We start from the raw sequence: 26,500 nt of genomic DNA, 5'->3' as shown, positions 1-26,500 counted from the left end.
ACATTTCCCCAGAGCTCCCCTGGGACCGGACTTCAGCCTTCTTTCTTCATCCTAGGTGGGAGCCATCCGATGTGGGACACCCCACCTGCATCGTGTCCTGACCTCGGGCCTGCCGCCTCGGCCTCCTTGTAGCTCCGGCCCCGCTGCTCCAACCTGCACGCTGGGAGCGCTGGGCCCAGCGCCTCAACCCCCGCCGCCCGACACCCGCGCAGAGTTCTTCGCTGGTTTTTAAACCGGCCCCACTAGCTGCCCGTGACAGCCCCAAAGGCCGACGATAGTCGGGGGTGAGTGATGACTCCGGGAAATCCCCGAAATCATGGCCACTGGCGGGAGCTCCTCTTACTGTGGCCCCTGCTCGCCCACGCCACCGGAAGTCCCTGAAAAATGGACTTTTAAAAGATTTTTGAAATCCCATCCTTAAAGTTGCAAAGCGGACAGGGCAAACCCTTAATCCATCTCATTGTTTGCTCCATAAAACAATTCAAATTCAAACCAATTCATGGACAAGGGAGGCAGACAACATCCAAGCTGACAAGAAAAGGCATTGCTCTTGATCTTAGGCTTGATCTAATGCTTGATCTTAGCCAAAATATCACGAAGCGATTGAAAAATGGACCACGCAGAGCAGCTAAATTTTAAAGGGAACATTGCTCCCATGTGCTGTATCAAAAATATTGTGATTGAATCTGTTCATTCAGAAATCACCTTTTGTGGAGTTTAAATTTAATTGCTTTGAGTCACATTTAAGTTGTTTGGCTTATGCCCCCATTTTGTTGCTTGCTCGCTGAAATTATGAGCAATATGAAAAATGTAGCAGCTGAAAGTTTTATCCTTGGACACAAAATGTAAGGTCATCCATTTGGTCATTAATAATTTAAAGGAAGTCAAGCTCCTGACATTCAATTTTCATGAATAGGTTAAGTGTTAAATATTTTATATTCGTACTTAAAAGATTGTTCGGATTAACCTTGCTTTGTGACTGATCTGCTTTTATTATTTTCTCTTTCCTGTTCCCATACTTTGTTCTCAGAGTTGTTCTTACCACTCCAAATGAGACAGTGGAAAGTGGATGGTGTGGCACAGTGATTAGCACTGCTGTCTCACAGCGCCAGTGACCCAGCCTTGGGTGACTATGTGGAGTTGCACTTTCTCCCCTTGTCTGCATGGGTTTTCTCCCAGGTGCTCTGGTTTCCTCCCACAGTCCAAAGCTGTGTAGGTTAGGTGGGGTTATGGGGATAGGGTGGGTAAGTGGGCCTAGGTAGGGTCCTCTTTCAGAGGGATGTCGCAGATTCAAAGGGCTTCCCACTGTAGGGATTCTATGGAATGTAATCTCTCCCACTCCCATTTTGTCAAAATGTACAGCTCTGCGCTTTTGTATATATAATTTGAGTAATATGGGCAAACTCTGTTAATTTAATCTTTGTTATGGTGCAATAGCTCTAAAATGAATTAAATCTCCACTCTGCTCCAACAAAGAGTCTTCGCCTCAACCTCTGATGTATGAAATGCTGTGTGAAATTTCAAACACTAGCTATACAGTAGTGTCTGTGGGAGGTTGTCAATTAATGCTTAGTTTATCTTGAAGCACCAACAAACAAGAATTGAATCCCACCCATTTGGACTGCATTCAAACCCAAGCTCTAGACAGTTAGAGGAACCAGCATTAGGAAAGAATGAAAGGGGAGCATTTCAGATCCTGGGGGTGTCCCAAAGTGTATTTTTATTTCTTAAATTTAGTGTACCCAATTATTTTTTTCCAATTAAGGGGCAATTTAGCACGGCCAATCCACCTAGCCCGCACACCTTTGGGTTGTGGGAGCGAAACCCACGCAAACACAGTGAAAATGTGCAAGCTCCACACTGACAGTGACACAGAGCCGGGGTAGAACCTGGGACCAGGGCAGCACGGTAGCATTGTGGATAGCACAATCGCTTCACAGCTCCAGGGTCCCAGGTTCGATTCCGGTTTGGGTCACTGTCTATGCGGAATCCACACATCCTCGCCGTGTGTGCGTGGGTTTCCTCTGGGTGCTCCGGTTTCCTCCCACAGTCCAAAGATGTGCAAGTTAGGTGATTGGACATGATAAAATTGCCCTTCGTGTCCAAAATTGTCCTTAGTGTTGGGTGGGGTTATGGGGATAGGGTGGAGGTGTTAACCTTGGGGAGGGTGCTCTTTCCAGGAGCCGGTGCAGACCAGATGGGCCGAATGGACTCCCTCTGAGCTGTAAATTCTATGATGTATGACCTTGGCGCCGGTCCCAAAGTGTATTACCTTCAGTGAATCATTGATAGGTGGGTGAACCTTCATTTTTAAACAGTGACCCCCAGTTCTAGATTCTCCCGCAAGAGGATACATCCTTTTTATACCCACTCTGTCAACAACCTTCAGGATCTTGTATGTTTCAAGCAAGTCACCTATCATTCCTTTTAAAACTCCAGCAGATACAAGTCTTTGCTGTCCAGCCGTCGTAAGACATCACATCCATGCCAAGTATTGATTAGTAACCTTCTTCTCTGAATTGTTTCCAATGCATTTACATCTTCCCTTAAATTATTTTTTATTTTTCACATTTTCTCCCAAATTTACACCCAACAATAAACAATAATCAGTAACGAATATAATGTCAATCCCCATATCAATAACAATGACCCCAACCTCCCGCCAAACCCCGCATGTCAACATAAACAAATGACATAAAGGAATCACCCATAGTCACCATTAACACTTACAGCCTTCCCCCCAACCCTTCTAGCCCCCAATTCCCCGAATGTTCGAAGTGATCCAATTCTCGGAAATGTAGAATGAATAACACCCATGAATTGTAGAACCCCTCCATCCTTCCCCTCAGTTCAAATTTGCCCTTTTCAAGCGGTAAGAATTCCAGCAGGTCCCCCCGCCACGCCAGGGCACAGGGTGCAGAGGTTGATCTCCACCCTAACAGGATCCGCCTTCGGGTCATCAACAAGGCGAAGGCTACAGCATCAGCCTCTGCGCCCGTTTCCAACCCTGGCTGGTCCGACCACCCGAAAGTGGCCTCCCGAGGGTCCGGGTCTAGTTTCGCGTGCACCATTTTAGAGATTACCCTCAACACCTCCTTCCAATAATCCTCCAGCTTTGGACAGGACCAAAACATATGAACGTGGTTTGCGGGGCCCTCCCGCAACGTTCACACACATCTTCTACCCCCTCAAAGAGCCGGCACATCCTCGCCCTTGTAAGGTGCACTCTATACTCCACCTTCAGCTGTATCAGCCCCAACCTCGCACACGAGGTGGAGGCGTTCACCCTCCGGAGCACCTCACACCAGAACCGCTCTTCCATATCCTCTCCCAACTCATCCTCCCACTTTGCCTTAATCCCTTCTTGCGTCGCCTTCTCCTCCTCCAAAATAGCCCCGTAAACCGCCGATACAACCCCCTTCTCCAGTCCCCCTGACGTCAGCACCTCCTCCAGCATGTGGAAGTCTGCTCTACTGGGAAGCTCTGTTACTCCTTTCTGGCAAAGTCTCGAACCTGCATGTATCTAAATGTTTCCCCCTGCTCCAGCCAATACTTTGCTCCCAGCTCCTTCAATCCCGCAAAACAACCCCCCAAGAAATAAATATTTTTGTGTCCTAATTCCTTCCTCCTCCCATCTCCGAAAATTTCCATCCCACTTCCCTGGCTCAAATCCATGGCTCCCCCGAATCGGCATTTCCCTTGACCCTGTCCCCAACCCGAAGAGCTGTTGAAACTGCCCCATCTTCCCTTAAATAAGGAGACTTATACTGTACACAGTACCCAGATGTTGTTTTCTCATGCACTGTATAACTGAATCATCACCTTCCTACTTTTATATTTTACTCCCCTCGCATTAAACAATAACATTCTGTTAGCTTTATTAATTACTTGCTGTACCTGCATACTAGCCTCTTGTGATCCATGCACTATGATACCCAGACCCATCTACACCTCAGAGCTCTGACATCTCTTGTTATTTAAATAACGTGCTTTTTTACTTGTCCTGCCAAAATGGACTCCCTTCACATTTTCCCACTTTATGGTCCATTTCCCAGATCTTTGTCCACTCACCTGACGTAACTATATCCTTTTGTAGCCTTCTTGCGTCCTCTTCACAACTTACTTTTCTACATATCTTTGTGTTGCCAGCAAATCAAGCAGCCTTACCATCGGTCCTGTTATCCAAATCATTTATATAAATTTAATTGGTTGCTCCGGTTTCCTAGGTTCTGCCGCCGGGAGCGGTTCTCCAAGTCCTCCACCTTTTCCTTTAACCGCTTCTGAGTCTCTTGCATCACACCTATTTCAGCCGCCAACGAGGCCAGCTACTTTTCGTGCCCCCCCATCGCCTCCTCCACTTTCCGAATAGCCTGGCCCTGGGACTCCAGTCTCAGCTCCACACGGTCAATTCCTGCTTTTAATGGCTCTGGAGCCAGGGCTAGGTCCTCATGGGCCTCCCTCCTTTGTCGCCGAAACTTTTCATTTTAAAAAGTCCACCAGTTGCTCTGTCGACCATTGGGCAGGCAAGGCAGACCCTTTACCCTCTGCTATCTTAACCTGTGTAACATGAAGATTCTCCTGCTCCATCTGCCCCCTTCTCAATCCACTTCTGGCCCGTGGATGTATCCACCAGTGGAGTCAAACTTTCCTCCAGTCACCCCTGCACCTTTTTTCCGCAATGCATCCACCCTACAAACGGGGAAAAGGTCCAAAAAAACAGCCTCGAGCGGGAGCTGGCAAATGTGCGACCACTCACCATGGCTGCCACTGGAAGTCCATTTAGGTTTTTAATTCCAGATTTTTATCGAATTCAAGTTTCACCATCTGCTGTCGTGGGATTCAAACCTGGGTTCCCAGACCATTCTGGGTCCTTGGATTATTGGTCCATTCTGCTTCCTCTTCCCCATTGAATGTTCCATCACATCCATCTGTGCTCCACTCACTCCGAACATTTGCTTGTAATATAACACATTGCCTGCTAATAGCATCACCAAAAACATTTAGTTAACGCCTTCTATATAGTAAAACGTCCCACAGCACTTCACAGGAGCATGGTTTCTAAACAAATTGGGGTAGTGAACCAAAATTTAGTGAGAAAATTTCAGATCTAGTAGCCTAATAAAAACAGAAGATTCTGGAAATGCTCAACAGCATTACTCCCTTCGGGTGGACTGTATTTGTGTTCAACTCAAGTGCTTGACCCTTTAATTTTTTTGTGGATGTGCACATACCTATTTGTTTCAGATCCAGGCCTGGGCAGCATCTTTCAAGTTGCCATTGCAACCATACAGCTCAACGAGAACATTACTTAGCAGGTCTGGTAGCATTTGTGGGTGAGAGAAACTTTCAGATCGGTAGTCTGATGATACAGAAAGCGGATAGATAGGTTTAGAGCTGGGAGTTGTCAATACACAAGTACCCATATCACATTGACCACTATATTCGAGAAGAAAAAATCCAACCACCACTGCTTAAGCTTCAACGGGCGCTGCCATTGGCAAGTACCACAACATCACTAACCTGGGGATCACTATTGACCAGAATGATAATTAGAACAGCCAAGTGATCAATGGTGCCGGAGCGGGGAAGAGTTGGGTGTTATCAATTGGCGTGCCTCCCAAGCCCTCCGTTCCTACCCTGAAGTACAATACTGAACTCCGAAGTCGGATGGAATAATCATTATTCATCTAGATGGTTGCAGTTGCAGAATCACTAAAAGCTTGAGGCTATTCACAGTCACTTCCTCCACCACTAGCACTCTGACTACAGTATATATTATCTAAAGGATGTACTATAGCAACATGCTCGATATGCGATTTCTATAGCGTAAAGGATCTTCTGGAGAGACCATTATGCAGTTTCCTTCCACTTGAGCGCCATGCTGCCTTCGATTTATACTGGACTGGTAGGTGTGGTTTCCACCAATGCTTGGATGCTAAGGATCATCCTTTAAATGTTCATTAATTTTTGTGGTTGATGGCGCTCAAATCCTGATCTTGAGAATACGATGCAGCATTGCACCAGGTAGGTAAAGTAGAAGAGTACGATGTAAATATCCTAAATGCATTTATTTATGCTCAATCTTGTGTTTAGCATATGTCCAAATATGCAACTAACCAAGATGTCAACCATGTCAATCAGTTAGCTTACTCATTTTCAAGTTAGAAGTTTGTGTCTTTAAGCTGCATTGTAAAAGCAGGGGCTTGTAATTTATCTGCCACTGCAATGAGGAACGGTATTGTCAACCAATCTCCTGTCTATTTTATCGGGTGAATGTAAATATTCCTATGGAACTCTTCTTGGGGGAAAGCTCCTGCGATTTTTACATGTATTGAATTATATGTATTTGGTGCAATAAGGGTTAAAAGCTGGGATAATATGTGGCTGCTGCAGTCATGTTTTTTAAAATTCTGGTTTGAAAGCAGCCAGGCTTTTGGAGACGGGTGCAATTAAAACATTATAGAGGTTTGGGCAAATGGACTTTTATTTTTAGTGAGAGGGTTCCCTGGGGAGTAGATAATGAGAGACATTGTGTTCTGCTGATGTAATACATGGGAGGAGCCAGGGTTGTATCAGTCAGGTGTTGAGGTTTTCAGAGTTAGTTTTTGGTTCGAAGGGGAGCTGAGAAGATTTCTGAAGTATACAGCCAGAGATTCTGCATTATCCTGACAGGGAGGCGGGTTTCTTTTTTTTCTTTCGAGCAGTTTCAAAAGATCTCTCTTTCTCAAAGTGGAGTATCCAAGGCATCTCGTGACAGCAAGTATCCCTGAGACTGCTAACTGTATTAAAAGTGGATTGTGACCCGAGGTGATTTATTTTGTTTGCGTGGAAATTAAGATAGCAGTTAAGGGTTATTGTGTCACTGTATTGATCAGCATTGTTTACAGGGTAATTGTAAGCTATATTCTTGTGTGATGTTTTTTTTTTTTTTTTTATAAATTTAGATTACCCAATTATTTTTTCTATTAAGGGGAAATTTAGAGTGGCCAATCCACCTACTCTGCACATTTTTGGATTGTGGGGGCGAAACCCACGCAGACACGGGGAGAATGTGCAAACTCCACACGGACAGTGACCCAGAGCCGGGATCGAACCTGGGACCTCAGCGCCGTGAGGCGGTTGTGCTAACCACTAGGCCACCGTGCTGCCCTCTTGTGTGATGTTAAAGATATTTTAATACTGTTAGTGATAAAGTTTGTTTTAATATACCATATCTCCATATGTAAAATCACTCCTGGTCCGAGGTGTCCTTTCTCACAGTCTTACAAAATTAAAATAAAATATTGGGATTTCTGTCCAGTATCCTAGCAACTGTGGGGATCTGGGATTGTAACACTCCTGAAATCCTGACATTTATCCCTCAACCAGCAGCTAAAATGGGTTATTTGGTTATTGAATTGGTTGCTGGTTGCAGCACACTGTCTGCATTGTGTGCAATTTCACTGTCAAAATTGTCTGCATTTGCTTATATTACAACATTGGCTTTATTTCAAAATGTTTTGTTAGCTATGAAGAAGCAGTTTAGGTTTAGGGCATCCTGAGTTTGTGAAAGTTCCCTGCTTGCTTTCTTCTCAACTTACCTCCATGCCGCACAATAGATAAATCCCACTTCACATAGTTCTCTGTCACTTCAGTCCTTGCTGCCACCAACCCATTGTCACAATTAAACACAAGGTTGATTTAAGAAGCTGCTGCAAAAATGGAATTGGTTACATTGTGTAATTGAAAGATTTGGTAATACTGCTGCGTGTAACTGAACGACCAAGAAGCAGGAAATACCAATGAAAGCGGAAGTTGAAAGAACAAAGGGCAATCTGAAAAAAAGGAATGTATAATCTCAGTTGTGGCGTTCAAAAGAGAATTGGATAATTACCTGAAAAAAGATTTGTACGGATACAGGTGGGAGAGTGGGACTAGCTGAGTTGCTCTTGCAGAGATCCTGTAAAGGCATGACGGGCTGAACATCCTTCTGTGCTGTAACCATGCTATAATTCTATAGAAACAAACTTCAGTAAAATCTGAAAGCAAAAGCTGAAAATGCTGGGTGCATAGGTTAGGCAGCAGTTGTGGAGAGAGCACTTTGGTTGAAGATCTTTCAATAATATAAGATTTCTTAGCATTTGTGAACTTGTTATTTCTGTCTGTATGTTGTCGGTAAAGGCAGAATTGAATGAATATCCCAGTATAATAAACTGATGAATTTAAGCCATTTTTATCAGACTTCACCAATAGAAGTTGCCATTTTGCAATAAATAACTCATCAACTTCAGCCTTTCTGAAGCTGTCCAGTCTGATCTTAATCAGATATCTGCAAAGAACACAATGAAAATGTTTTTAAAAAGTGATTTATTAAAAGTGCAGATTTCTTTCTTTATTGGACAGATTTTCAGTTTGAATCTTTTTGCAGTGTTTGAAAGCAGAAATATGCATAACAGTAGCAGCGCTGATCAGTGACTGCCCAGGCCTTTTTAGACTAGTGTTTGAAATGCACTGATTACTGTTCTTGTACCAATTAGGAATGTGTATGTGAAACCTGTAATGTTATTGCTGAATTACTTTAGCTTAACTAATGAATTATTTATTTTGCATATTTTCCATCAGTAAGCGCTGAATGCATGTTTAGACAGTTTTGTGCTTTTGAATTTCAATGAGGCCTCTTAGGAAGGGATGCTGCATGTGAAACTGATATTCTGCAGTATTTGGTATCTCCCTCTACCTTCCTCCGCCTGTTAACATTCCAGTGCAGTAGGCTGATGATGTCACTGCTTATTTCATCAGGCTTTTGCTCTCTTTGTTTTATAGGGAGCTGTGATTGGTATAGACGATGAGGATGACAGCACCTTCACAGTCACGGTGGATCAGAAGACATTCCATTTTCAAGGTGAGAACTAGGAAGATTCTGACGTGCATTTGAAAGACAGAAAGCACTCTGATTTCAGAGAGATTGCGTGAAAACTGATGCCTGGCATTTTGTTTGTGGACAGAAATTTTGACAGTATTTGTGAAGCACACATCAGACTGTGTTGAACATTCTGGATCTTGATCTGCAGGTTAGAACTGTGGGTGTTTGACTACACTGGAGTAAAAACATGTTAAACAAAGAATCATTTCACCATGATTTGGATAATATATAAAATTGAAGGATAAGTTATAAATAGAAAATAAGTTCTCATTTCTGTTTGCAATAGTCTGAACTGCTGGGTATTCATTTTTAACTGCTGCTCTGCAGTGTGAGGACTGTGGCAGCACGGGCAGGACAGCGACTGAGCCAAGCAGGGTTGTGTCTCTACTTAGGACTGCAGATGTGCATTAACAAGAAAGCTGAAAGCAGCATTTGGCTTTAAGGTGGAGCCTTATGTCCTACAAACCTCCAATTTCTTCTATCTGCATTGTTTGTATCTTCTGTCCTTCATTTCCTTGTCATCATTGCTTTTTCTTACTGATCTGTAATGCTAATTTGACCAGCTATTGCCATGTTTCGCCACTGTATGCTGTGGTTCTCCGGTAGGAAGGGTAAGGCATTGTCATTCCAATTTTCTGTTATCACTTGTGATTGTGAACCCACCATTTAACGTTGAGAATACCAAGGTGCTTTGGACTCCCAAGAATGAAGAAAAGACAATAATGTTAGGTTGAAAATAGTTTATATAATTGAGAAAACTCCAGTGAATATGCATTGCTTCCTGGTAAGTAAATAATTGTTTTTGAATTTTAGATGTGGCCTGAATTATTTAAATTTCCTAAGGCAGATGGCAAAATTTAATGCTCAATGCTACAGATATTATTGTATTGATAAGTGAATTCATTATTTGTCCAGATGTACAGAAGCTCTAGACTTTGAATTTAAAAAATATAATGACTGTTAATTTAGTTCTTGTGGAAAATGTTGCAAACCTACCTGAAGAATAAAAAACTTGTCATCTGAACCTCTTTCAGTACAATGTACATAACTTATTTTGTTCAGACAATAATATTAGTGTGTGTAGTAAGTTAGTATTTTGGGACCACATCACATATTTGTATTGGAAGCATGGTGTTCAGTGTACACTCCTATGAAAAAGGCCCTTGAAAGTCATAGATACAGCAGGAATTCTAATGTTTTGATTGCTGAGGAAGCACCAAGTAGAACACTGTGCATGCATCGAGTGCAGATCGCAAAGGTGCAAAGTCAGTTGAGTAAACTCAGTTATCCCTTTAGAATACTGTACTGGTTGGCATATTGTGTAATTATACTGTGGAAATTTGATTTTAAGTTCGAAGAATGAATAACTTAAAAATTACATGGATGGCGTGGAATATGGTGTTAAACAAGTGATTAATTTTGATGGGAAGAATGAAATGAGGCAATATATAATAAAAGGTACAATTCTGAACAGGATGTGGAAGCAGAGTGAATTTTTGGATAAATCAGTGAAGGTGACAGGTTTGACTAAATGGTTTACAAATCATGCAGGATCTTGGACTAAATTAAGGAATTGTGTACAAAAACAAGGACGTTGTGATAAATCTGTTTAGAACACTGGTATAGCCTCAACTGAGTATTGGTCTGGATTTTACAGTCCCCGCTGGCAGGTTTGAAGTTGGGGAGGCTTGTAAATTCAAAGGGTGGTCTACCTGGCCTTTCACCAACCTCATTTTAAGGGGGTTGGGGGGATGTTGGGCAGCTCTTCTGTTTTTGGGCCTATTGCGGCCAATTAATGTTCTGTTAAGGGTCTCGTCCTGCTACTGCCAGTATTTTGCACATGGCCAGGGGAGGTTCATGTCATGTGGGAAGCCCAGCAGCTTTAGCTGCACAGGCTGCTGTTGGGAAAGTGCAGGGGACCTCCTTTCGTGGTGTCTCTCCTTTAAAGCGATTAACGTTGCTCCAAGCATTAAATTTCAGTGAGACAGCCGGTGGGATTATGGATGGGTGCACCCCCCAAACTGACACTTCAGTCCATTGTGTTCAGTTCTGGGTATTACACTTGAGGAAAAATGTGAAAGCATTTGCAAAGGTGCAGAAAGGATTTGCAGTAATGGTTCTAGGAATATTGTGCTTCAGTTACGTGGCTAGATTGGAGAAGCTGAGACTGTTCTCCTTTGGAGAAGACCAAGAGGTGATTTGATAGAGGTATTCAGAATCACAAGGGATCTGGGCAGAGTAGACATAGAGAGAAATATTTTCCTTTGGAAGAATTGGATAGCCAGTGGACATTTATTAAATGTGATTGGCAAAAGAAGCAACAGCCACATGATTTAAACATTTTTTGTTAATGGGGGGAATGGTTAGGATGTGGAATGCCACCTGAGGGTGTGATGGAGGCAGATTCAATCCCAACCTCCAAAAGAGAATTGGATAATTATCTTAAAATAAAATATCTGCAGTGCTATGGGGGAAAAGGTGGGTGAATGGAACTAGTTGAGTTGTCTGACATCATGGGTCAAATGGCCTCCTTCTGGCTGTTAGCATTCTGATTCTATGATATTCAGAAATTATTAAACCAACATTAGCAGAAATAAAGAGACTATAGTAGTATTGGAGAGGTAGAATGAAGATTCATAAGGATAATACCAGAATTGAAAGGTTATAACCATCAGGAAAGATGTACAAGCTGGGGATGTTATTTTTTGAGAGATGATGCGGCTGAGGGGTGATAATAGAGGTCTTTTTAGATTAATAAACGATTTGAAGTGGAAGAAATGTTTCTACTTGTGGGGAAGATAAAAACTAGAGATCATAAACACAAAAAGGTCACTTTGGGTGGCAGAGTAGCACAGTGGTTAGCACTGTGGCTTCACTGCACGAGGGATCTGGGTTTGATTCCCGGGGAATATTGGAGAAACGTCTTTATCCAGAGAGTGGTAAGAACTTGGAATTTGCCACTATAGGAGTAGTTGAGGCAAATGGCATAGACACATTTGGAAACGGGGATAAACCATTCAGCCCCTCCAGTCTGTTCTGCTATTCGGGGAATTCATGGCTGATCCTTCCATATACCCACCGTTGCATTATATTCTTTAATATTGATCTAATTTTAATTGCTGTTTGCAAAAGAGAGTTCCAAACTTATAGCACCCCTTGCATGCCAAAGTGTTTTATTAATTTTGAGATCTGAAAAATCAGGCTCTAATTCTGAGACTATGAATCCTCATTCTCGACTCTCCAGATAGATGCACTTTATCTCTATCGTACTTCCTCTCTATCGACCCTATGTGTCGATAGGGAAGAAAGGGTTAGTTGAGTATTCTAGTCTCTGCCAGTACTTATGCTTCATAAGCTTTCCCGTTTCTCTTCATCTAAGTGAGGTGAAAGGAGACCCGTGTGGAACACTTAAGGACAGTTGGGCTGAATCAGCTGTTTTTGGATAGACTTTGCCGACTCCATGTTGAGTGGAACGTATTGCAGTATCGGTGTTGTAGCACTGAGCATGGAATTTTAATTTCTAGAAAAGAATATTATCCAGGAAATATAACTTTTAGAAGAACACGAGAGCCATCTTCGAAATTTCTGATTTTGATTTCTTCTATTAATAGTAACTAATATTACTTTCCAGTTTTGTTTTTGAATAACTCTCCTGTGCTTCCGACATCCCACATACACACTGAATTGTACGACAGTATTTTAATGTAAGAGTTGGTGGTATTTTTAAAAAAAATCTTTTTATTGGCATTTTCAAAATTATATACATTGCTGTTCATTTTCATTTATTGGACAGTCAAAAAGGTTTCTTCTTGGGTTTGAGTTGGTGGTATTTTGGTCATTTAGATTTCAGTTTCTTTAGGATCCCTGACTACATCCAACATCTGGAACTGTAAGTAGAAGGCTGGCCATTGATATCTTCTGTAACCTGATATTGGGTGAAGCAGGCTAGGAATTAAAAAAATTCAATTTATGGGAGGTCGGTGTCGCTAGCTTGGCTGGTATTTATTTCCCATCTCTCGTTGCCCTTCAGAAGGTGGTGATGAGCTGCCTTTAACCACTGTAGTCCTGAGGTGTGGGTATACCCACAGTGCTGTAAGGGGGGAAATTCCAGGAGTTTCACCCAGCAACAGTGTAAGAACTGCGATATATTTCCAAGTCAGGATGATGAATGACTTGGAGAGGAACCTCCCAAGTGGTGGTATTCCCAGGTATTTGCTGATCTTGTCCTTCTCGATGGTTGTGGGTTTCGAAGATGTTGCCTAAGGAACCATGGTGAATTCCTGCAGTGCACCTTGTAGATTGTATACACATCTAATTTTTAGACATCTATTGCCCATCAAAGAAGTTGAATATATGTTGGCAAATCATTGGCATTAGCTTACAGTTTTGTGACATTATGACATGGCATGTTGGTGTGTCTATTCACTGTTATGCTGGATTGTCTTTTGTTTGACTTTTTTAAAATAACAAATACAGACAGACATAATCATAGAATAAATTGAGGATACAGAAAGAAAAATAGTGTGTGGTGTATTATACTTTTTTCAGTTGAAGTACTTGGCATACTATATGATATTTTATGTTGTATTCGGTTTAAACATTTTTTTTGTTATTAATGAGGAATGATGAAATGTGACTAGTACTTTCCCAAGTTCAACCAGAAAGTACATATTACTGCACAAAACTTTCAAATCTCTGGTAAGGTTAATTTCAGGATGATAGTCCAGCACTCTGTACAACTTGTTAAAAACAAGATTGCCATGAACGCTAGAAAACCTTGTTATCCTGATTTGTCCTCTGAAAGCTCCTAGTATTGCTACTCTGCTGTTTACATCTACCTGATTGGTCAAAAACCCATGATCTCCTTTTCATCTTTCTCCATTGCCCTGCCTTTCGAGGACAGTCTTCATTTTTGCCAGTGCAGTTTTCTCACTGTCTTTCAGTTTCTACATGGAAACACTCATTCTTGTTACTTTTGCATCTGCTTCGCCACCCTCCTAAGTTAATAATCAACAACCCCCTGGCATAATGTACCGGATAAACTACTTCTCCATCAGTGGCAGCCTTCCAATTCAATTTCACTTTATTATCCATATGGAAAGTAATTTTGGGTACATTGCTCATGCGCAAAAAAAAGCATCAAATGAACGGTAACAACCAAAGAAAAAGCGATCTAACTTTATGTATTAAATTTTCCAGTGCATTAAAATAATCAGTCCTGAGTTCATATCCTCATCCATATATCAAACCTCTGTTAAATGTTCCAGAGAAGAGTACAAATGAGCTCAGGTACCAATTTGTCCTGCATCTGATGGATGAAATCCTTTTCCCTGAAAGCAACCAGCAGTAATACTGAAACACGGGAAAGCTAGATCTTCAGTTCTGATGAACAGTCATCAACCTGAAACATCAACTCAGTCTGAACACGTTCTAACAGCTACCAGACTCCTGAATGACCCTCTTATGGACTGACCTGATCTCTTCACACCTTCTCCACTGAGTAGTCCTACACTCCTGTATGCTTCACCCGATGCCTATGTCTATGTATGTATATTGAGTATTTATGTTTGCATTATGTTTTTTTAATTTATGTATAGAATGATCTGGACTGTACGGAGAACAATACTTCTCACTGTACATTGGTACACGTGACAATAAACAAATCCAATCCGCAAAGTTTTGCTTTTGAAATTAGTTTTCTCGCAGATTTGAAAGTTTTTGTGCAATTGTGTGTGCTTTCCAGAACTTGGGAACAAAAACATAATTCATAAAAAGTAGTTCGCAAATGCTCCTATAGTGAGCCGCACTAACAAGAAAGGTCCCCGCTTAGTTGCATTTTATTTTTAATGGAATTTAGCTGATGTTAATGGTTGCAGTGTTATAATTGGCCTTGGATTCCTTTGCTAAAGAAGGGGAAAACCATTATTGTTGTTGCATCTGTTTGTAAACTCCTTTTGGATGAAGACGAGATCACATTTGACAGATGTCTCCCATAACTGAATTGCTTGTATTACTTGCTGTCTGGGTTTGCACATCTTGAGATTGAGAAAGGAGAAATTGGGAAAATGGAGTCTGAAACAAGAGAAACTGGATTTATGCTGTTACTGGTTTTGTTTTTTATTGCCTTCTCTGGATGATGGTAAACCTTTGCTGTTCTGCAGATAGCAACACAATCCTGTCTCACCTGATTTCACAGAATGCAAGCTTTCAGTAGAGGTGACTGGATAGCAATCAAAAGCGAGAAACCAAATTATCCCAACATGTACTGCTACTTTAGAAGCTTCAAGTTTCAGTTTGAGCTGTCCAGCATTACAATAAAATTGGAAGATCTAATTTGTAACGGTAAACCTAGGTAACCGTATTAATATGGCTAGTCCAGTTTAGTTTCTGATCAATGGTAACCCCCAAAATGTTTATTGTGGGGGATTCAGCGATGGTTAGATCCTGTTGTAGGAGATGGCCTTGCCTGGCACTTGTGTGGCACCAATGTAACTTGCCATTTGTCAGCCAAGCCTGCATATTGTCCAGGTCTTGCTGCATTTGGACATAGACTGCTTCATTATCTGAGGAGTTGTGATTGGTGCTGAACATTGTGAAGTCATCTGAGAACATCCCACTTCTAACCTTATGATGGAAAGTAGGTCGTTGATGAAGCAGCCGAAGATGGTTAGGCAAGGACACTACCCTGAGGAACTCCTGCTGTGATGTCCTGGAGCTGAGATGATTAACCTCCAACCACCACAACTATCTTCCTTTGTGCCAGGTATGACTCCAACCAGCAGAGAATTTCCCCCCGATTCGTTTAACTCCTGTTTAGCTAGGGCTCCTTGATGCCAGCCTCGGTCAAATGCTGCCTTGATGTCAAGAGCAGTCACTCTCACCTCACCTCGGGCATTAAGCTCGTTTCTTCATGTTTGAACCAAGGTTGTAATGAGGTCAGGAGCTGAATGACCCTGACAGAACCCAAACTGCATGTCCGTAAGCAGGTTATTGCTGAGTAAGTGACGCTTGGTAGCACTGTTGATGACTCCTTCCATCACTTTGCTGATGATGGAAAGTAGACTGATACGGTGGTAATTGGCTGGGTTGGAGATGTCCTGTTTCTTATGTACAGGACACACCTGGGCAATTTTCCATATTTAAGAATGTAAATATGTTTTCAACAACATGATGATTTACATCACCTCTGATAATTAAGCAATCCTTGCCTGCCTGAAGCGAGACCTGGACAACAATCAGACTCGGACTGTTAAGTGGCAAGCAACATTCGCACCGCAAGTGTTAGGCCTTGAGCATCTGCAACAAGAGAGAGTCTATTGGTGTTCAACTGCATTACCAATTTTCAATCCTCATCGTCTACACCCTACAATCACCATTGACCAGAAACCTATCTGCATCAGTCACCTAAATACTACAAGAGCTGGGAATACTGTGGTGAGTAATTCCCCTCTTGACCCCTAAAAGCTGTCCAACATCTACAAGACGCAAGTCTTGTGATGGAATACTCCCTACCTGTCTGGATAAGTGCAGGTCCAACAATAATCATCCAGGAAAATTTATCTACTTAATTGATATCCCATTCAACACCTCAAACATTAATTCCTCTCCACCATGATTGCACTGTGTAACATCTGGGACATTAGGTTCCTTCAGTAGCACTTTCAAAACTTGTGTTTTTTGCCACCTAGATAGCAGGCACATGTGAACAACACCACCTGCAAGTTTCCCTCCCAAGATATGCACCATCCTTTCTACTTCTGATTTCTATAATCCTTATTTGGAAGTATATCACTATTCCTTCAATATCGTTACTAATTCTCCATCATGTAGTACATAATTTTGTGCTGTCTTGTTATATTTATACATGAAAAATTGACATTGTTTATAGTATTTGTCAACCAGCATTGTTATGAGGAAAGCACCTTGATAGGCTGGCATCATTTTTCACTTATCTTCAATCATGGGTCTCCCATGTCTCTTTTGCTGTTTCTGTGAAGAGAATTAATCTATCATTTGTACTTATCTCCCATGACATTAAAATTGAGAATCTTTTGCTGAAAGCCTACCTCGAATGTCCGTGCTACACTGTCATAAAGGATAATGATGAGATTTTCAAGCTTTAATTTCAATTGCATTATTATTACTTTTGATTTCCTGACGATCTCGAGCTTTTTAAATTTCCTGAAGTGGTTGAAATTATCTGCAAGCTGTCTTTGGAGCATCCACCAACCTTTTGTAATGAGTAGACAAAAAAAAAATGATCTATTGGAACTGTTATTGCCATAGCTACTATTTGTTTTGGTGATGGATGTTGTCTTGGTTTTGATACAGTTATGCAGCCCAGAAATTTCAGCCCAAAGTGATGCAAACAGATAAACGGGAGCATCTTTGTAGTGTGTTATTAAAATGATTTCTGACACATATTCGTAGCATGTTATTCAAATAATTTGTGACACATTATTATAGTGTGTTGTTCAAATGGTTTGCGACATATTAACTGTAAAGACTTCAATTACATTTCCATTCTGGAATTACTTCGGCAGATGTAACTGCAATACCCTAGCTTGCCAAAACCCGTAAAGTCCAATTGGCAATCTTGAGGCTGAAATTATGTATGATCACTGTAGGACAACAGCTGGAAACAGTCAAAGTGTATAGGTGCATTGGTGGTCATCTTTAAAACTTCTATAGATTCTGGAGTGGTGCCTGCAGATTGGACGGTAGAAAATGTAACCCCACTAATTAAGAAAGAAGGGAGAGAGAAAACTGAACTACAGACCTGTTGGTCTGACATCCGTAGCAAGGAAAATGCTAGAATTTATTATTAAGAATGTGATCATTTGCCATTTAGAAAATGATGATAGAATTGGGAAGAGTCAACATGATTTATGCAAAGGAAATCATGTTTGACAAACCATTTTTTACATATGTTAATAGCAGGATAGATGAGGGAGAACCAGTAGGTGTATTGTATTTGGATTTTCAGAAGGCTTTTGATGAGGGCCCACACAGTAGGTTAGTATGCAAAGTTGGAGCTCAAAGGATTGGGGATAATGTATTGACCTGGATTGAGGATCGGTCAACAGACAGAACAGAATAGGGATAAACAGGCCCTTCTCCAGCTGTGACAAATGGGGTACCACAGGGATCAGTGCTTGTGAATAGTTGGGACCGACCTATATCAATGGTTTGGATGCGAGAACCAGTTTGTAATGTTTCCATAGAATCTCTACAGTGCAGAAGGAGGTCATTTGGCCCATTGAATCGGCACCTACCGTCCAAAAGAGCACTCCACCTAGGTCTGCTTCCCCATCCCCGCATAAGCCCAGTTAACCTGCAGTTCTTTGGACCCTGAATGGAAATTTAGCATGGCCAATCTATCCACCTGCACATTTTTGGACTGTGGGAGGAACCAGAGCATTCGGAGGAAACTCGCGTGCACACTGGGAGAATGTGCAAACTCCACACAGGTAATCACTCAAGGCCGGAATTGAACCCTGGTCCCTGGCGCTGAGGCAGCAGTGCTAATCATTGTGCCACTGTATAAGTTTGTTTCCAAGTTTGTTGATAACACAAAACCTGGCGGGAATGTGAGTCATGAGGAAGATGCAAAGAATCTTCAAGGAAGTTTTGAGTGGAACATGGCAGATGGAATATAATGTGAAAAAATGTGAAGTATTTCTTAAACGGGGAGAGATTAGGAAGTATTGATGTCCAAAGGGATCTGGGTGTACTTCTTCATGTTACTGAAAGCTACTGTGCTGGTACAGCAAGAATTTGGAAGGGAAGTGGTATGTCAACCTTCATCACAAGAGAATTTGAGTATAGGAGTAAAGAAGTCTTGCTGCAGTTGTAGTACAGCCTTGGTGAGGCCACACCTGGAGTGTTGTGTGCAATTTTGGTTGTCTTACCCAAGGAAGGATATATTTGCCATAAAGGGAGCAAAGGTTCACCAGTCTAATCCCTGGGATAACCGATTGTCCCATGAGGAAAGATTGAAGAGACTGGGCCTATATTCTCTAGAGTTTAGAAGAAGAAGAGGTGATCTCATTGAAGTATACAAAATTCTCACAGGGCTCAACAGGGTGGATGCAGGAAGGATGTTTCTCAGTGTTGCCAACGAGCACCGACTTGACAAGCGAATGCATTCCTCCCAAAATGCTTTGATTGGTTTACTTGGTGACGGCAGCTGGAAGACGGGGCCCCGCCGCAGAGGCCCTGCAGTGATTGCAACACTGTCTGACAAAGGCAAAGAGCTTCATCAGTGAGGTTGAACTGAGCTCTGATACTGGTGTAAGGACAATTTTGAACTTCATGTAAAAAGGTGAATGTTTTGTTCACATTTTTCATTCTTCAATTTTCTGAATGTTTGAAACTTAATTTGAGAACACCCACTCATGATGATGTACGTGTACGTAATAACATTCGATTAGCATTTTCCATTTTATGTTTTAGATTTGTGCAGTAAAGGTGCAAAGATTTGCTTTAGATTGATGGGCATCTTTTCTTTTGAAATAAAAATACCGATTTTGCTGCCACAATACTGATTCTTGAGGGTTGTGCAGTCTTTTTTTTTTACCTACACCTTCAATTGAGAGCTAGCAAGACAGGTCAGTGTATTTTCAGAAAATTCACAATATTAGACTTGCTCTGTGGCAGGATTTCTCGAGCTTTCTCAGGCTGTGGAACTTCTAGTGGCCTCCCAAGAGCATCAGGGAACCCTAAGCATTCTCATAATGTCACCCCTTTTTGATGCAAAATAGGTGCGAACACCAAAATCCAATGTAAACAAGTCCCTTTCTAGCTATATTTATGCATATATTAGGAAGAAGCACAATCACAAAACTTACACCTGCTACATGGCCCCCTCATAGAGCTCCTGGCCAAGCAACCTTACATTGCCCCTTAATATTAGCATCTGGAAGTAATACTCACTTTAGGAGTGATAAATTTTCCATTTTAAAAATACATATACTTAAGTCTTACCTTTTGCCATTTAAAACAAATATTTATTTTTATTCTGATTTTAACATTTTATGCAAAAAAGCAAAACTATATAAAACATCATAAACAACATCCCCACTCCAACCAATAACACAACAGCCCCCTCCCAACCAACCACTCCCCTGAGCAGTTGACAGTAACCAACTCTTTAAAGTATAGAATAAACAGACCCCATCTATTGAGGAACTCTTCCATCGCCCCCTCAAAACAAAGTTAACCTGTTGGGATACAGGAACTCCCAAGTCATACTGATGTTTAGGAGAAGTGACCTCCACCCCAACAGGTCCCGCCTTAAACACCTCCCTCCAATACCCCTCAAGCTTTAGATAGGACCAAAACATATGCTCTGTATACCACCTTCAGCTGTATCAGCCCCAATCTCGCGCATGAAGTTGAGGCATTCACCCTCCGGAGCACCTCACAACACAACCCCTCCTCAATGCTCACTCCCACTTTGCCGTAATCCCTCCAGCAGTGCCTTCTCTTCTCCCAGAATCGCACCACAAATCGCCGACACCACCCCGTTCTCTGTTTTTCCTCTGTTTGTAAGGTTGCTTGGCCAAGAGCTCTATGAGGGGGCCATGTAGCAGGTGTAAGTTTTTGTGATTGTGCTTCTTTCTAATATATGCATAAATATAGCTAGAAAGGGACTTGTTTACATTGGATTTTGGTGTTCGCACCTATTTTACATCAAAGAGGGGTATTGGAGGGAGGTGTTTAAGGCAGGACCTGTTGGGGTGGCGGTCACTTCTCCATCCTATACATCAGCACCTCCTCCAACTGTGGAGTGCGGCGCCACTGGAAAGCTCTGTATCTCCTTTTTTTTTTTATAAATTTAGTTTACCCAATGATTTTTTCCAATTAAGGGGCAATTTAGCGTCGCCAATCCACCTACTCTGCACATTTTTGGGTTGTGGGGGCGAAACCCACGCAGACACGGGGAGAATGTGCAAACTCCACACGGTGAGTGACCCAGAGCCGGGATCGAACCTGGGACCTCAGCGCCGTGAAGCGGTTGTGCTAACCACTAGGCCACCGTGCTGCCCTCTGTATCTCCTTCTTAGCGAAATCTCAGACCTGCATATACCTAAATATTTCCCCCTGCCCCAAACCATATTTTGCCCCCAGCTCCTTCAATCCCGCAAACCGGCCCCCTAGAAACAAATCCTTTAACGCCCTGACTCCCTTCTCCTCCCATCTACGAAAGCTCTCATCCCACTGCCCTGTCTCAAATCAGTGATTACCTCAAATCGGCATTTAATTCCTCCATTCGAACCCACTGGGAGACCCCCCCCTAACCCAGCCCCTCACCTTCTCAGCATTCGCCGCCCAGTAATAATATAGTAAATTCAGAAGACCCAATCCCCCTGACTGCCGTCCTCTCTGCAACAACACCTTCCTAATCCTAGCAACCCCACCCCTTTTCGACCTACTTGAAAAATGCCCTTGGCAGGAAGATCGGCAGGCACTGAAAAATAAACAAGACTCGCAGCAACATGTTCATTTTAATTGCCTGTACCCGACCTGCCAGCGACAGAGGGAGACCATCCCACCTGGTCATATCCGCTTTCACCCTCCCCACCAGACTAGTAATGTTGTACCTACGGAGGTGCCCCCCCCCCCAAATCCTGTGCCACCTGCATTCCCAGATGTCTTAAGTGAGTCGCTGCCCTATGGAATGGTAGGCCCCCACCCCTGTTCGAGACACTATAAAATATTCACTTATGTCAAAATTTAGTTTATCACCCCACTATTAAACGGGACTCTGTTTCATTTCTGGGCCATGGCGAGGAATGCCCTGAAGGGCGCACTTCGGCCCGTTTCCTGTGCTAACGAGTTCAGCTTGCCACTGCAGGATGGCACCCCAATCTCTGCCCCCCCCCCCCCCCCCCCCCGATTAAACCTACCAATTAGGGGGTCCTCGAGCCCCTCCCGCACCCCACCACATAAAGAGGGTGGGAAGGCGAAGTGGTTGCAGTAAAACAGAAACTTGAGTAAGAGGTGGAAAGTGCTGAATACAGCAGAGATCTTGAAAGGTGCTACTGAGATTGAGGTAACATGTCGGACTGATATATTGAAGGGCAGAGAACAGAGAAACAAAAAGGTTAGTCAGAATTGAATGAAGATAACAAAACAAGGAAGGCCAGAGATTAGGTAGGTTAAGCAAGAGATCGATGACAATACAGTACTTGGGAGAACCCCTATTAGGCAAGATAAGTTTTTAAAAGGGATAGAAGAAGATGAAATTAAAAAGATGATTCTTTATAGGAGCGAAAGTAACAGGGTAGTTATTATGGGGGACTTTAACTTTCCAAATATTGACTGGAAACGCTATAGTTCGAGTACTTTAGATGGATCAGTTTTTGTCCAATGTGTGCAGGAGGGTTTCCTGACACACAGTATGTAGATAGGTCAACAAGAGGCGAGTCCATATTGGATTTGGTACTGGGTAATGAACCAGGCCAGGTGTTAGATTTGGAGGTAGGTGAGCACTTTGGTGATAGTGACCACAATTTGGTTACGTTTACTTTAGTGATGGAAAGGAATAGGTATATACCGCAGGGCAAGAGTTATATCTGGGGGAAAGGCAATTATGATGCGATTAGGCAAGACTTAGGATGCATAGGATGGGGAAGGAAAGTGCAGGGCATGGGCACAATTGAAATGTGGAATTTGTTAAAGGAACAGCTACTGCGTGTCCTTGATAAGTATGTACCTGTCAGGCAGGGAGGAAGTGGTTGAGCGAGGGAACTGTGGTTTACTAAAGTAGTTGAATCACTTGTCAAGAGGAAGAATGAGGCTTATGTAAAGATGAGACGTGAAGGTTCAGTTAGGGCGTTTGAGAGTTACAAGTTAGCCAGGAAGGACCTAAAGAGAGAGCTAAGAAAAGCCAGGAGGGGACATGAGAAGTCCTTGGGAGGTAGGATCAAGGAAAACCCTGAAGCTTTCTATAGGTATGTCAGGAATAAAAGAATGACTCGGGTAAGAGTAGGGCCAGTCAAGGACAGTAGTGGGAAGTTATGCGTGGAGTCCGAGGAGATAGGAGAGGCTCTAAATGAATATTTTTTGTCAGTATTCACACAGGAAAAAGACAATGTTGTTGAGGAGAATAGTGAGATACAGGCTACTAGACTAGATGGGATTGAGGTTCATAAGGAGGAGGTGTAAGCAATTCTGGAAAGTGTGAAAATAGGTGAGTCCCCTAGACCAGATGGGATTTATCCTAGGATTCTCTGGGAAGCTAGGGAGGAGATTGCAGAGCCTTTGGCTTTGATCTTTATGTCATCATTGTCTACAGGACTAGTGCCAGAAGACTGGAGGATAGCAAATGTTGTTCCCTTGTTCAAGAAGTGGAGTAGAGACAACCCTGGTGACTATAGACCAGTGAGCCTTACTTCTGTGATGGGCAAAGTCTTGGAAAGGATTATAAGAGATAGGATTTCTAATAATCTGGAAAAGAATAATTTGATTAGGGATAGTCAACACAGTTTTGTGAAGGATAGGTCGTGCCTCACAAACCTTATTGAGTTCTTTGAGAAGGTGACCAAACAGGTGGACGAGGGTAAAGCAGTTGATGTAGTGGATATGGATTTCAGTAAAGTGTTTGATAAGGTTCTCCATGGTAGGCTATTGCAGAAAATACAGAGGCATGGGATTCAGGGTGATTTTGTGGTTTGGATCACAAATTGGCTAGCTGTAAGAAGACAGAGGGTGGTGGTTGATGGGAAATGTTCAGCCTGGAGTTCAGTTACTAGTGCTGTACCACAAGGATCTGTTTTGGGGCCACTGCTGCTTGTTATTTTTATAAATTACCTGGAGGAGGGTGTAGAAGGATGGGTGGGTAAATTTGCGGATGACACTAAAGTCGGTGGAGTTGTGGACAGTGCGGAAGGATGTTGCAGGTTACAGAAGGACATAGATAAGCTGCAGAGCTTGGCTGAGAGGTGGCAAATGGAGTTTAATACAGAAAAATGTGAGGTGATTCATTTTGGAAGGAGTAACAGGAATACAGAGTACTGGGCTAATGGTAAGATTCTTGGTAGTGTGGATGAGCAGAGAGAACTCGGTGTCCATGTACATAGATCCCTGAAAGTTGCCCACCCAGGTTGATAGGGTTGTTAAGAAGGCACACAGTGTGTTAGCTTTTATTGGTAGAGCGATTGTGTTCCGGAGTCGTGAGGTCATGTACAAAACTCTGGTGAGGCTGCATTTGGAGTATTGCGCGCAGTTCTGGTCGCCGCATTATGGGAAGGATGTGGAAGCATTGGAAAGGGTGCAGAGAAGATTTACCAGGATGTTGCCTGGTATGGAGGGACGATCTTATGCGGAAAGGCTGAGGGACTTGAGGCTGTGCTCGTTAGCGAGAAGAAGGTTAAGAGGTGACTTAATAGAGGCATACAAGATGATCAGAGGATTAGATAGGGTGGACAGTGAGAGCCTTTTTCCTCGGATGGTGATGTCTAGCACGAGGGGACATAGCTTTAAATTGAGGGGAGATAGGTATAGCAAAGATGTCAGAGGTAGGTTCTTTACTCCGAGAGTAGTAGGGACATGGAATGCCCTGCCTGCAACAGTAGTGGACTCGCCAACATTAAGGGCATTTAAATGGTCATTGGATAAACATATGGATGATAATAGAATAGTGTAGGTGGGCTTTAGATTGGTTTCACAGGTCGGCACAACATCGAGGGGCAAAGGGCCTGTACTGCGCTGTAATGTTCTATTCTATTCTAAATATAGAGTAAAATAATGGAAATCAATACTTGCAATGATTATTTTGGGGAGAATAATTTGAGGAATCATACAACAGTGTTAGATGGTCCCTGAAATAATTTTCTGGTGACAAATTACAATGTTTCGGTAACAAGGAATCCTAATTTTGTTTTTCATTTTGTTTGTACATGTAAATTGATGATTGATTCTATTTATGTAGCGTAACTTGGGTTGGACATAAAACGTGAAAGCATGTAATAGGTTGAAACTAACATCTGTTTTTTAGTGTACATAAAGATAATCATATTAAATTTCTGTCTGTGCTGTTTTGATATTTTGTTTGAATAACCTATACAAGCAGCCTGCAGGATACGTTAAACCCCAACATGCAAATTTGATGGTAAAGTGTGGAAAAAGGCAATTTGACTGTTTCTGTTTCTTTTCCTTGCATGTGAATGGAAGCAGCTAATTGTGCAGGTACGTTTGCTCTTTGTTTGGCTCATGCTGAGTGGATTGTACTCTTTACTTACCATAAGGCCTTCCTATTTGAGATTGGAAATGTTGTTTTACTGAATAAATGGTGGTGCAGTTCTTGAGGCCGTACATAGAATTGCATAGAAGTTGCACCACCGTGGTAGATCACATGACCTGATTGGTCTATGCCGGTGTCTACTCGAGCCACCTTCCAACCAATTTCATAGAAAGCTACCAGTACATCCTTCTAATACTTTTTCCCTCATGTAGTTATCTAGCCTCCCTTAAAATACATCAATGCTACTTGCCTTGTTTGACAGACAGAACTAGGTAGCAATTTCATAACCAGCTGATCAGGAGTAAACTCTTGTGATCCAGTTGTGAATGGAGGTGGACAGTTAGATAATTCAGTGGAGGGGGAGGCTCCACAAATATCCCCATCCAAACCAAGAAAGGGCTGCAGGAAGTGAATACTGCAAAGACTATAGGTCCTGATAATATTCCATCAATAGACTTGTAGCCAAGTTGTTCCAAGACAGCTATAACACTGGCATCTAACCAGCAAAGAGAGAAACTGCTCAGGTACGTCCTGTACGCAAAAAACAGATCAAATCCAACCCAGCCAATTACTGCCTGATTGGCTTACTCACAATCATCAGCAAAGTGATGGAACATATCATCAACAATGCTGTCAAGCGGCACTTACTCAGTAATAACATGCTCATGGACATTCAGTTTGGTTTCTGCAAGGGCCACTCCATTCCGGTTCTCATCACAACATTGGTTCAAACGTGGGTGAAAAATCTGAACTTGAGGTGACATCAGGGCAGCATTTGACTGAGTGTGACATCAAAGAGCCTTCGGAAAACAGTCGATGGGCATTGGGATGAAAACTCCACTGTTGGAGTCATACCTGACGCAAAGGAAAATGGTTGTGGTGTCAGTCACCTCAGTCCCGGTACATCATTGTAGGAGTTGCTCCGGGTTGTGTCCTAGGCCTAAGCATCTCCAGTTGCTTCATCAATTCACTTCCTCCCATCATAAGGTCAGAAGTGGGACTGTTCGCTGATATCGCCATTTGTGACTCCTCAGATACTGAAGCAATTCATGTTCAAATGCAGCAAGACCTGGAAGATAGCCAGGCTTGTACTGACAAATGTCAGTTAACATTTGTGCCATAAAAGTGTCAAGCACTGACCATCCCCAACAAGAGGGAATCTAATCATCACCCCATGGCATTCAGTGGCATTGCCATTGCTAAATTCCCCACTATCAACATCCTGTGGGTAACCATTGATCAGAAACTGAACTGGACTAGCCACATAAATACTATGGCTACACGGGCAGATCAGAGGCTAGGAATCCTGTGATGTGTAACTCACCACTTAAATCCCCAAAGTCTGTCCA

General features: G+C 42.5%; 1 protein-coding gene across 4 annotated transcripts in view; it reads left to right on the top strand.

Annotated features, from left to right (window-relative positions):
• The window catches only part of osbpl9 (oxysterol binding protein-like 9), a 291,865-nt gene that overhangs the window by 76,627 nt on the left and 188,738 nt on the right, over positions 1 to 26,500 (top strand). For 2 of the 4 annotated variants that reach the window (XM_038794259.1, XM_038794261.1), the window contains exons 3-4: positions 8,803 to 8,881; positions 25,085 to 25,096. In XM_038794259.1, the coding sequence (XP_038650187.1) occupies positions 8,803 to 8,881; positions 25,085 to 25,096 (91 nt within the window). The remainder of the gene's footprint in view (positions 1 to 8,802; positions 8,882 to 25,084; positions 25,097 to 26,500) is intronic. The other 2 variants (XM_038794260.1, XM_038794262.1) reach the window with 1 other exon arrangement.

The sequence above is a fragment of the Scyliorhinus canicula genome, chromosome 4 (assembly GCF_902713615.1).
Source record: "Scyliorhinus canicula chromosome 4, sScyCan1.1, whole genome shotgun sequence".
NCBI classification, from domain to species: domain Eukaryota; kingdom Metazoa; phylum Chordata; class Chondrichthyes; order Carcharhiniformes; family Scyliorhinidae; genus Scyliorhinus; species Scyliorhinus canicula.
Note: the sequence above shows the minus strand (reverse complement) of the source record. Positions and strands in the feature narration are given on the sequence as shown.